Genomic DNA, 12,298 nt, shown 5'->3' on the forward strand with positions numbered 1-12,298 from the left:
CCTGTCCAAAAGTTCGCAGGCTCAAGACAGAGAAAGAGCCAGTGGTTCAGTTTGAGTCTGAAGGCCAGCAGCCTGCTCTGAGGCCAGGAAGAGCCAGTGTCCCAGTTTCAAGGCTCTCATGCAAGATCACGCTCTCTCAGGGAAGGGTCAACCTTTTGTTCTATTCAGGTCTTCAACTGATTGAGTAAGCCCACCTGCATTATGGATGGTAATTTTCTTTACTCAGTTTACCAATTTAAATGTGAATCTTATGTGTAAACACCCTCACAGAAACATCCTGAATAATACTTAACCAAATCTGAGCAAATTGTGATCCAGTCAAGTAGACACAAAAAATTAACCATCACAGGGATACATCATAGGTGAAGGAAATACTTAATTCTACTCCTCTGGAATTGTAAACAATTCTATTTCCACCTAACCAAATGTTTATAACTTTATTTTTACATCTCATTGATTTTAAACGTTTAAAACAAATCATTAAAACTGAGAAAGATAAAACAACAATGCCAAGATAGAGGCTCCTGTCCTCACTCTGAGTTACTCAAGCGTCCACTCCTCCTTCTCTTCTCCTCCCCTACCTACTCACCTCCTATCTGTACCCTGGATTCCACCTCTTGGCTCAGATGAGCATGCTGCATGGAACAGGATATGCTCCCAGCATTCTCTTGGACGGTCAGGGAGATCTCCACATCAAACAGGCCACGCATGTTCGTGTTTGTTCTGGAGTCTGCGGACAAATCCTGTCCTTGTGGACCTTTCCACTTCGCGATGGGCCAGGGGAACCAGTCCGAGGACCGACACAGTAGCTGGATGCCTCTGTCAACATATCCCACGATGGAAATGAGAGGAACTGAGCCCAGTGCTGGGGAGAAAACAGGGAAGAGTTTAAAGCAAAGATCATATCCCAGAGCCACAGCAATTCTGAGTCAAGTGCATTCAGTCCACCCCCCACCCATTCTCTCTTACACACACAAACACTAAAACCACAACCTTTGGCAAAAGCCTTCCCATGGCCTTTTTTTCGTTTGCCATTTTTTAGCAACTACTGTGTATGCATTGCTATTCCTAGGTACGAGTTATGATGAAGTAAGACAGAACTGCTTCTGATGAGAAACTTTTAAGGAGCTCAGCTAAAGTAGAGAGAGAGCTGAGCCGCCAGGTGTAGGAGTAACAGACCAAAGGAACGATGATCCAAATTAAAGTAATAGTGAAGCCTTTGATCAGTTGCTACAAAAGTACAAGCAAGAGCTAAACCCAGGAAGATGCCAACTCCTCCCTGTTTCATCCTCCCCCATGAAATGGAATTCCAGTTGAGGGGCAGATGGATCATCGCACGTCTGGGGCTGACTCACTATTGATGGAGGGCTGAACAAAAGGCTTCGCAGCTTTATGAATCCTGAGCTCAGGAAGGGGGTGTAGGGAGGAGCAATTAGGGTGTAAGATACTGGATACTAAGACAGAGTAGAGAAAAGTGTCTTGGAGTTTGCCTTTTCTGTCATGGAGGAATGACAGCCAGTGGCGTGGGAGTAAAAGAATTTACCAAGATGGTTGCAGGTAGAGAAAGGCAGATTTATTAGAGAAAGTAGGAAAATACTTTGCAAGGAAGGCAATGGGCAAGTTAGCATGAGGGAAGCTAACTGCAAGAAAAAAAAGGCTCATTGGGGATTTTATAGAATGGAACTTGGGCTGATTGATAACGCCAAGGTAGCAAGGAACCTAACTTACATTCTTTTGTCAGCTGGCATGTTTGATACATTGAGGTGTTTGGTGATCAACAGGAGGTCTGTGAGTTATGTATGTTATCTGGGCAGAAAGGCCATATGTTCTGGGCCATATATCCTGGACTGTATGTCCAGGACAATAAAGAAAGGCAGACCTGTAGCTTATCTGCTGTCTCTTTTGTTTAAATTTTCTAGACATGAAGAAAGGCATGTTTTTTTTTTTTTTCCTTTTTTTTTTTTTTTTTTTGCTTTCACCTGGTCCCACCAGCCTGACTCCTTTTCCCGTTAGGACTCCACATTCTCCTCCTTGATACAAGGCACTTGAAAGTCCTGCCCAAGGCCTGAAATCCTGAGAATTAAAATGCCTGGGCTAGAAATGCAAATATGTAAAGACCAGGACAGCTTGGAGGGGCCTGAGGGCTCACCTGAAACTCTCCTCAGATTGCAAAGCATTGGTTGTACTCCAAGTCTGCTACCAGGAGGAGGCCTTCCAGGAAATGCTTTTGAAAATTGCCCGTGGTCAGGCCTGAAATATCACTCATAGTGGATTTTTCTAATTTTTTTAAGTTAGTCAAATTTAGCAGTGGGAGTTGTATACCAAGTTTAGTGACACTGCTGTTCATAAGTTCTGATAATCCACTCGCATCAGAGCAGCCCCACTGACAGGTCTGTAATCAGGAGACAGATTCTTCACTACTCACTGTAACTGTAAACAACAAATTTCTTTTTTTTTCTTCTTTTTGTTCTTTTTTTTTTTTTAAATAGAGATGAGGTCTTACCATATGCCCAGGCTGGTCTCGAGCTCCTGGACTCAAGCAATCCTCCTACCTCAGCCTCTCAAGGTGTTGGGATTACAGGCCTGAGCCACTGCACCCTGCCCCATCAAATCAATTTCATTGTGAAGGGTGTGACTGTGGAAGTATGGTCAAGTTAACGCAGAGCATTCAGTGATTCATTGTCAGGGGAAGTCACAGCTTCCTGGAGCTGACATTCGCTCCCTGATAAACAAAAAATCTGTAGGACAAGTGAGCAGGAATTTTATTTTATTTGTTTTTTATTTTATTTGTTAATTTAAAATAAATTTTCATAAGGAAAACTACATTTTGACAGTGGGAAAAAAAGAAATAAAGTATTGATATAAGCAATAATTTGGATAGATCGCAAGAGCATTATGCTGAATTTAAAAAGTCAGTCTCAAAAGGTCACCTGTGGTGTGAAGCCGTGTATGTGACGTTCTTGAAATTACAACATCAGGGAGATGGAAAACCCCAGCCAGGGGCTGAGAAGGGGTGGGTGTGACCGTAACGGGTGGCAGAGGGAGATCTTTGTGATGGTGGGGTAGTTCTGTACCTTGATGTGATGGTGGTTACATGACTTTAAACATGTGATAAAATACATAGAATTATACACATAAGACAGAAGGAACTTGCAGTATAGAGTGCCGCCCTCTGACTAAATGACCTGAAATTTTAAAATTTCCTTATTGAACAAATGACTCACAAAATCCTGGAGGTTCTCTGGGACAGCGAAGTTATGGAAAATGAAACTGACCTGACACCTGCAGCTCCCAGGTGGCCTCCTGGTAGTAAGAAGACTGGGAGCCAATCCAGCACCCGTAGAGGCCAGCGTCCAATGCAGTAATGTTTTCCAGCCTCAGAGAGAGGCGCCCCTCTGCGATTGAATCCTTCACCAATTTTGTCCTGCCTTGATACTGTGGCATCTGCATAAATGGCTGGTCCTTCCCGTCCCTGTAGAGGTGGACCACGCTAAAGAGCTGGCCCCTGAAGAACCTCACTTCCATGGCCTCTGCATTGGTCTTAGGAGACAGGAAACAGGAGAACGCAGCGTCCTCCCCAACCAAAGCCTGGACAGCCTTGTCTGGCCCAAACACCTGCCACTGTCCTGTGGGAAGAAATACAAAAGATAAACAATCAAAACCCTTTATAGTGTGACCTACTCAGGGCTCCACTGGGCTGGGCTGGAGATGTGTGTCAGGGAGAAAAATTCATCACAATCCTATTTCTAAAGCCAGTGACTTGCATTTGTGTATCTCCTTACATTTGACAAACCATGTCCATGTCAGTTACCTCATTCGGTCTTCAGGAACACCTGCAGAAATGTGAATTATTAACGTTTTTATTTTCAAGATGAGAAAACCATGTTATCCAGAGGAAAAAGTCTCTTTCTGAAAGTAGAACCCTTGATTCCAGGAGATTCTATTGTCACATTATCTCTCATCTGCCCATTTGCTTCAATTGAAAAAAAAAAAAAACCCAAACATCCCCTTTTCCATCTTCCTTGCTAAAAACCAAAGTTGACGTCTTTCTATTGACCTAGAGAAGAGCGTGGGCCATAAAGTCTCCAATTTTGGGCAATTTGTTAAGGTTTCCTTCAAACACAATATTATACCAATGTTTTATGGCTACTATGGAATATTTCATTTCTGCCCATGGCGCACACAATTATTTGTACTTCCTTAGTTTTTTTGGAAATCTACTTGTTCTGCCAAGTTCTGAAAGACATGCTATGACACTGCAACAAGATTTTGCCATTTATTTTCTGTAAATTTGTTCTTTGGCACATTCATATGTGACTTACATTTTCCATAGCATGTACCTTTTGCACTTGTGTAGTAATTTTTTCCTTTTTACTTTAGCACTGAATGGTGCTTCATCTAGTGCTTAGTCAACATGTCTTGCCTTCATTTTTGTAAAAAAAATTCTTAGTACATGTATGTCCTCACCTCACTTTTGAAACTTTCTTCATTGTCTTGCTTCAGGTGTGATAATTACATGTTTTCTGTGTGCCCCCCCTGCACAGCTCTTGGCTCTGTGGGGACAGGGCCTGATTTTCTTGCACAGCATAGTACCCACTTGTTCAGCACAGAGCCCGTCACACAGAACAGGCTCCACAAACAAGTTACTCAGGTGAACGGCGAGCCCCATTTCCTTTCTTACTTGCTCATCTGTTTAACAATCATTTGAATAATTTTCCTGATGTAAATCACTCTTACTACCCTGTAAGGATTACATTGCTTCTTAGAGACCACAAACTATGGAGGCCCACTCCCTTCACCTACTAAGTACCCACCCCTTCGATTGGCAGTGTCTCTTGATTCATTCACATGTATCCACTTATGGTATGTGGATCTACCTGTGTGTGGTGTCTGCATGTGCATCAGAGGCAAGGTGAATTACATGTGTGAATTTCTACGTAAGTGGATATTTTTAATTCTGGCACTTAATTTTTTTAGTTTAATTACATTTTATAAATCTTGCTGAAATGTATTTCACTCATGCATCTTTAAGAGTATTATTTAAGTGAGGTGTGACTTTGCAGCCTGATGTCTGACCAGCTGCTGACCTGGTGCAGCAGATGTTGAGGCCCTGCTCCTCACCACCCAACCCCGAGTCCCCCTGGAATGGGATGGGCACTTGCCTGTCTGCTGACAGCTCCGCCCCTGGAGCCTGGCCTCTGCCTCTCTGCTGAGGGCTTCCTGCAGCCTTTGGAACCTACTTAACCCTGGCACAAGGCAGCTCAGAAGATTTGAGATTTTAACAGTCCCAGGGCACATCTCACCCAGTGGGGAAAGGAGACAGTAGATGTTGGAATGACTCTGAGCCACCATCTATAAGATTCCTCCAAAGGTCCCAGTGGGACTGGGTCCCAGTTGCCACCACAGCAACCTGCTCATTAGTGCACCCTCTATGGCTCTCCCCTGCACTGGCTTCACTCTCCGCACTCCCTCACTTTGTTTTGCAGAATCACCTGCTCAACAATCACTGGTAGGAAGGCCTTTGTCTTAGGTCAGGTTTTGGGACCTAGCCTGTGCCAGCTGGGCTGCTATGGATGCTGCCTTCAGGGCTGTGTGGGGCTCTCGAGGCAAGGAAACATTTTCCAGGGTACCTCTGCTTCTCCGGCCAGCCTTTGCTGCTGTCATCTCTCTTGCCTATAACATCTCCTTTCACTCCTTCCACTTCCTTCCCTTGAAGATAAGAAAGGAACTTATTTTCAAAGACTGGCTGTTGTTGCAACATGCCAAGCACCAGTGCAGCTGTGTGCAGTCCACATGCACAAGCTCATGCAGTCCTCACCACAGCCCCATCAGGACTGTGAACGTATCTTCATGTCATCATAAGCAAACCGACACTTAAGGAAGCTGTGAACCATAAAGCTCGCAAGCAGATGAAATAAGAGCTTTGAAAAATAAAATGTTTCTGTCTCCAAGATCATTTCCAGGATGCCCTGCTGCCTCACCCAGAAACAGAAGGGACACAAAGAAGCTCATCAGAAAATAAATGAAAACAAACTGAAATGAGAGTGTCTCCTGTTAGTAACACATGTGGGTTTTTGTTTTAAGGAAATATGCTCTATGTTTTGATTGCCCTTATTTCTGTTTTCTTAGCTTCATGTAGCAAAAAAGATTTAGGTGGACAGGTGGCAGGATGAACCTTCGCAGACAGAAAGTGAACACAGTCAACTGAATCTTCTATGGCTGGGTACTGACCATCTAGCCAACAGCATTCTACTCCAACCTCAAGCTTCCTCTGTGGATTTTATTCAATTACTCAACATCCTATATACTGGGCTCTGTGTTAACAGTAAGTGGAAGGAGAAAGAAGAGTGGATTTCTTCCCAGAATATGCCAGGTTTCAGCTAATTTCTCACCTCAAGACCTGTATACCTTCCTCCACCCTCGTGTCTCGTACCACAGACATTTCTAACTCAGCATGTCTTTGGCTGGGTACATTGTCTTTTCTCCAAAATTCCTAACTGTGTCTCTTCCCAGCTGGACATCTACGTCAGCAACCTTGGTACGCTAATAACCCTGCCTACACCACTTAGCCCATCTGGGACAAACACAGAGTTTATTCACCTTAACACGTTGGCTGTGTCCCCGTCTGTGATCATGGTGCCTCTTCAGCACCCGTGTTTCCATTATGGGGGCTACTATAATTGTTTCCACAGTGCCCGATCCTTCCCCAGGCTGAGGCTAGAAGCCAAAGGAATAGAAACAACAAAGATGGCTTCTTTCCATTATGCTGCAATCATCGTAGCTAAAGAACTCAAACTATGAGTTAATAAGGAGGAAACAAAGAACAGTCTTACCTGATCCCAGCTTGAGGAGACTCAGAACCAAACTGAGCATGAGAGCCATGGATGTGTTCTGTGAATGGACCTCACAGCATGGAAACAGATGACAGGAGAGGTGACGGATGGATTAGAGAAAAGAGGAGAACTGGCCTAATGCTCAAGGCACGGAAGCCATGGAGAGGCTCTGCATGAGCGGAGGGCAAACTACACTGTTCTGAGATTCTCCCCCATCGAGACACGGCTGTAATGTGCCAGAAGTATAGGGACTCTAGACTTTGAACCACTACATTTATAGGCAGGACATAAATGTCTATCTCTTATCAAGAAAGCAAAGATGGAAATAGTGTGGATAAGACTGGAGATGAACTTTGTCCTGAGTCAAAACGATGCCCTGTGTGGGTGAAACAGGAATGTCAGATGAGGAAATAATTTTCAGGTCCAATCTGGCAGGCAGGGATGTATGGCCATGGGATCTAGTCCTGAAAGAACATCATGTTAGCACTGGATAGTTTGGTGTCCAAGTAAATAGGCTGTGCTCCATTAGTAGTAGCCTACAGCAGGTGACTTGACATTTCCTGGCACAGTCTGAGGTCATTTTGCTTACCCCTCCATCGTCTGGAGTTCAGGACCAGACTGTAATCATGAGTCCAGATAAAAATAACTTTCTAAAACAAAACAGATCCTTAGTGTTAAACATCTGATATACTGGGAAAGGTACCAGGGCAGGTTCAGGCATGAGGAAACTTATTTATTATATAAACTAAGTTCCAGGGCAGCCACAATGAGAGATTTGCAGTCTTTTTAAGCACATGGAAACTCACAAAGTCACCGCTTAACAAGATCAGAATGAAAATTTCCATAGATAACCACCAAAATAAACACACTCTAATCATAATGCAATTAAAATTAAAAAGAAATTCAAAAACATAGGAAACTCTATATACTAAGAAATTCTTATGTGACACAATTTAAAACAACTCACAGGATGGGACCAAATCACAGTAAAAGTTAGCATCTAGAATAGGGCAAAATGAAAACACTACGTTTAGTCTAAAATCTAGAACACTGACAACATCAAATGCTGGAGAGGATGTGGAGCAACAGGAACACTCATTGATTGCTGACAGGAATGCAAAATGGTACAGTCATTCTAGAAGACAGTTCAGCAATTTCCTGCAAAATTAAACATACTCTTATCACATAATCCGGCAACTGCACTGCTTGTTGTTTACCTAAATGACTTGAAAACTTATGTCCACATGAAAAATTACACATGAATCTTTATAGCAGCCTTATTCATAATTGCCAAAAATGTATGCAACCAGATATCATTCAATAATGAATGTATACGTAAACATATGTGTAAATGTGTCTTTCCAGTAGAATGATTTGTAATCCTTTCGGTATATACCCAGTAATGGGATTGCTGGGTCAAATGGTATTTCTGGTTCTAGATCCTTGAGGAATCGCCACACTGTCTTCCACAATGGTTGAACCCATTTACACTCCCACAAACAGTCTGAAAACATTCCTGTTTCTCCACATCCTCTCCAGCATCTGTCATTTCCTGACTTTTTAATGATCACCATTCTAACTGACACAAAATGGTGTCTCATTGCGGTTTTGATTTGCATTTCTCTAATCACCAGTGATGATGAGCTTTTTTTCATGTTTGTTGGCCGCATAAATGTCTTCTTTTGAGAAGTGTCTGTTCATATCCTTCCCCCACTTTTTGATGGGATTGTTTTTTTCTTGTAAATTTGTTTAAGTTCTTTGCAGATTCTGGATATTAGCCCCTTGTCAGATAGATAGATTGCAAATATTTTCTCCCATTCTGTAGGTTACCTGTTCACTCTGATAATTGTTTCTTTTGCTGTGCAGAAGCTCTTTAGTTTAACTACATACCATTTGTCAATTTTGGCTTTTGTTGCCATTGCTTTTGGTGTTTTAGTCATGAAGTCTTTGTTCATGCCTATGTCCTGAATGGTATTGCCTAGGTTTTCTCCTAGGGGTTTTATGGGTTTAGGTTTTATGTTTAAGTCTTTAATCCATCTTGAGTTAATTTTTGTAATAAGGTAGAAGGAAGGAGTCCAGTTTCAGTTTTCTGCATATGGCTAGCCAATTTTCCCAACACCTTTTACTAAATAGGGAATCCTTTCCCCACTGCTTGTTTTTGAACAGGTTTGTCAAAGATCAGATGATTGTAGATGTGTGGTGTTATTTCTGAGGCCTCTGTTCTGTTCCATTGGTGTAGACATCTGTTTTGGTACCAGTACTATGCTGTTTTGGTTACTGTAGCCTTGTAGTATAGTTTGAAGTCAGGTAGCATGATGCCTTTAGCTTTGTTCTTTTTGCTTAGGATTGTCTTGGCTATGCGGGCTTTTTTAAAGTTCCATATGAAATTTAAAGTAGTTTTTTCTAATTCTATGAAGAAAGTCAATGGTAGCTTGATGGGAATAGCATTGAATCTATAAATTACTTTAGGGAGTATGGCCATTTTCACAATATTGATTCTTCCTATCCATGAGCATGGAATGTTTTTTCCATTTGTTTGTGTCCTCTCTTATTTCCTTGAGCAGTGGTTTGTAGTTCTTCTTGAAGAGGTCCTTCACATTTCTTGTAAGTTGTATTCCCAGGTATTTCCTAGGTATTTTATTCTCTCTAGCAATTTTGAATGGGAGTTCACTCATGATTTGGCTCTCGGTTTGTGTATTACTAGTATATAGAAATGCTTGTGATTTTTGCACATTGATTTTGTATCCTGAGACTTTCCTGAAGTTGCTTATCAGCTTAAAGAGATTTGGGGCTGAGATGGTGGGGTTTTCTAAACATGCAATCCTATCATCTGCAAACAGAGACAATTTGACTTCCTCTCTTCCTATTTGAATACCCTTTATTTCTTCCTCTTGCCTGATTGCCCAGGCCAGAACTTCCAATACTATGCTGAATAGCAGTGGTGACAGAGGGCATCCTTGTTTTGTGCTAGTTTTCAAAGGGAATGCTTCCAGCTTTTGCCAATTCAGTATATTGGCTGTGGGTCTGTTATAAATAGCTCTTATTATTTTGAGATATGTTCCATCAATACCTAGTTTATTGAGAGTTGTTAGCACAAAGAGTTATTGAATTTTGTCGAAGCCCTTTTTTGCATCTATTGAGATAATCATGTGGTTTTTGTCATTGATTCTGTTTATGTGATGGATTAAATTTATTGATTTGTGTATGTTGAACCAGCCTTGTATCCCAGGAATGAAGCAGACTTGATCGTGGTGGATGAGCTTTTTGATGTATTGCTGGATTTGGTTTGCCAGTATTTTATTGATGATTTTCTCATCGATGTTCATCAGGGATATTGGCCAGAAATTTTCCTTTTTTGTTGTGTCTCTGCTAGGTTTTGGTATCAGGATGATGCTGGCCTCATAAAATGAGTTAGGGAGGAGTCCCTCTTTTTCCATTGTTTGGAATAGTTTCAGAAGGAATAGTACCAGCTCCTCTTTGTACCTCTGGTAGAATTCGACTGTGAATCCATCTGGTCCTGGGCTTTGTTTGTTTGGTAGGCTATTAATTACTGCTTCAATTTCAGAATTTGTTATTGGTCTATTTAGGGATTTGATTTCTTCCTGGTTTAGTCTTGGGCGGGTGTCCTGGTTTAGTCTTGGGTGGGTGTATGTGTCCAGGAATTTAACCATTTCTTCTAGATTTTCTAGTTTATTTGTGTAGAGGTGTTTGTAGTATTCTCTGATGGTAGTCTGTATTTCTGTGGGATCAGTGGCAATATCCCCTTTATCATTTGTTACTATATCTATCTGATTCTTCTCTCTTTTCCTCTTTATTAGTCTGTCATCTGTCTATCCATTTTGTTAATCTTTTCAAAAACCAGCTCCTGGATTTATTGATTTGTTGAAGGGTTTTTGTGTCTCTAGCTCCTTTAGTTTGCTCTGGTCTTAGTTATTTCTTGTCTTCTGCTAGCTTTTGAATTTGTTTGCTCTTGCTTCTCTAGTTCTTTTAATTGCGATGTTAGGGTGTTGATTTCAGCTCTTTCCTGCATTCTCCTGTGGGCATTTAGTGCTATAAATTTCCCTCTAAACACTGCTTTAGCTGTGTCCCAGAGATTCTGGTACATTGTGCCTTTTTTATTGGTTTCAAAGAACTTATTTATTTCTGCCTTAATTTCATTATTTACCCAGTAGTCATTCAGGAGGGCTTGTTCAGTTTCCATGTATTTGTGCAGTTTTGAGTGAATTTCTTAATCCTGAGTTCTAATTTGATTGCACTGTGGTCTGAGACACTGTTTGTTATGATTTCTGTTCTTTTGCATTTTCCGAGGAGTGTTTTACTTTCAATTACGTGATCAATTTTAGAATAAGTGTGATGTGGTGCTGAGAAGAATGTATATTCTGTTGATTTGGGGTGGAGAGTTCTGCAGATGTCTATTAGGTCTGCTTGGTCCAGAGCTGAGTTCAAGTCCTGAATATCCTTGTTAATTTTCTGTCTCATTGATCTACCTAATATTGATAGTGGGGTGTTAACATCTCCCACTATTATTGTGTGGGAGTCTAAGTCTCTTTGTAGTCTCTAAGAACTTGCTTTATGAATCTGGGTGTTCCTGTATTGGGTGCATATATGTTTAGGATGGTTAACTTCCCTTGTTGCATTGATCCCTTTACCATTATATAATGCCCTTCTGTGTCTCTTTTGATCTTTGTTGGTTTAAAATCTGTTTTTCAGTGACCAGAATTGCAACCCCTGCTTTTCTTTTTATATGCTTGGTAAAAATTCCTCCATTCCTTTATTTTGAGCCTATGTGCATCTTTGCATGTGAGATGGGTCTCCTGAATACAGCACACAGATGGGTCTTGACCCTTTATCCTATTTGCCAGTCTGTGTCTTTTAATTGGGGCATTTAGGCCGTTTACATTTAAGGTCAATATGGTTATGTGTGAATTTGATCCTGTCATGATGATGCTAGCTGGTTATTTTGCCCGTTAGTTGATGCAGTTTCCTCATAGTAGCCTTTCTTTCTGGCTGCCCTTAACATTTTTTCCTTCATTTCTATCTTGGTGAATCTGATCATTATGTATCTTGGGATTGCTCTTCTCGAGGAGTATCTTTGTGGTGTTCTCTGGTTCAATACCTCTTTTTAACAATAGATACATGAACCAGACAGAAAATTAACAAGAAAATACTGGATTCGAACTGCACATTAGAGCAACTGAACTTAAACAGATATGTACAGAATTTTTCACCCAAAAGCAGCAGAATGTGTATTTTTCCTAGTGTACATGGAACATTATCCAGGATAAACCAAATATGAAGCCATAAAACAAGTCTTAGCAAACTCAAGAAGATTAAAATCATAATAGTATTGTTTTCAGGATGACAGTATAAAATTAGAAATCAGTAACAGGAGAAATTTTGGAAAAGTCCCAGATATGTGGAAATTAAACAGCGTGTTTCTGAAAAATCAATGGATCAAATAAGAA

General features: G+C 41.1%; 1 protein-coding gene across 1 annotated transcript in view; it reads right to left on the reverse strand.

Moving 5' to 3' along the window:
- Positions 1–7,103, reverse strand: part of LOC108514177 (butyrophilin-like protein 8) — a 44,653-nt gene extending 37,550 nt beyond the window's left edge. The window contains 3 exon segments of the mRNA XM_017850262.1: positions 590–865; positions 3,276–3,626; positions 6,834–7,103. Of these exon segments, the coding sequence (XP_017705751.1) occupies positions 590–865; positions 3,276–3,626; positions 6,834–6,882 (676 nt within the window). The 5' untranslated portion in view covers positions 6,883–7,103.
- Between the last annotated feature and the right edge of the window lie 5,195 nt (positions 7,104–12,298).

This window comes from Rhinopithecus bieti, unplaced genomic scaffold (assembly GCF_001698545.2).
Source record: "Rhinopithecus bieti isolate Rb0 unplaced genomic scaffold, ASM169854v2 scaffold_33891, whole genome shotgun sequence".
Lineage (NCBI taxonomy): Eukaryota > Metazoa > Chordata > Mammalia > Primates > Cercopithecidae > Rhinopithecus > Rhinopithecus bieti.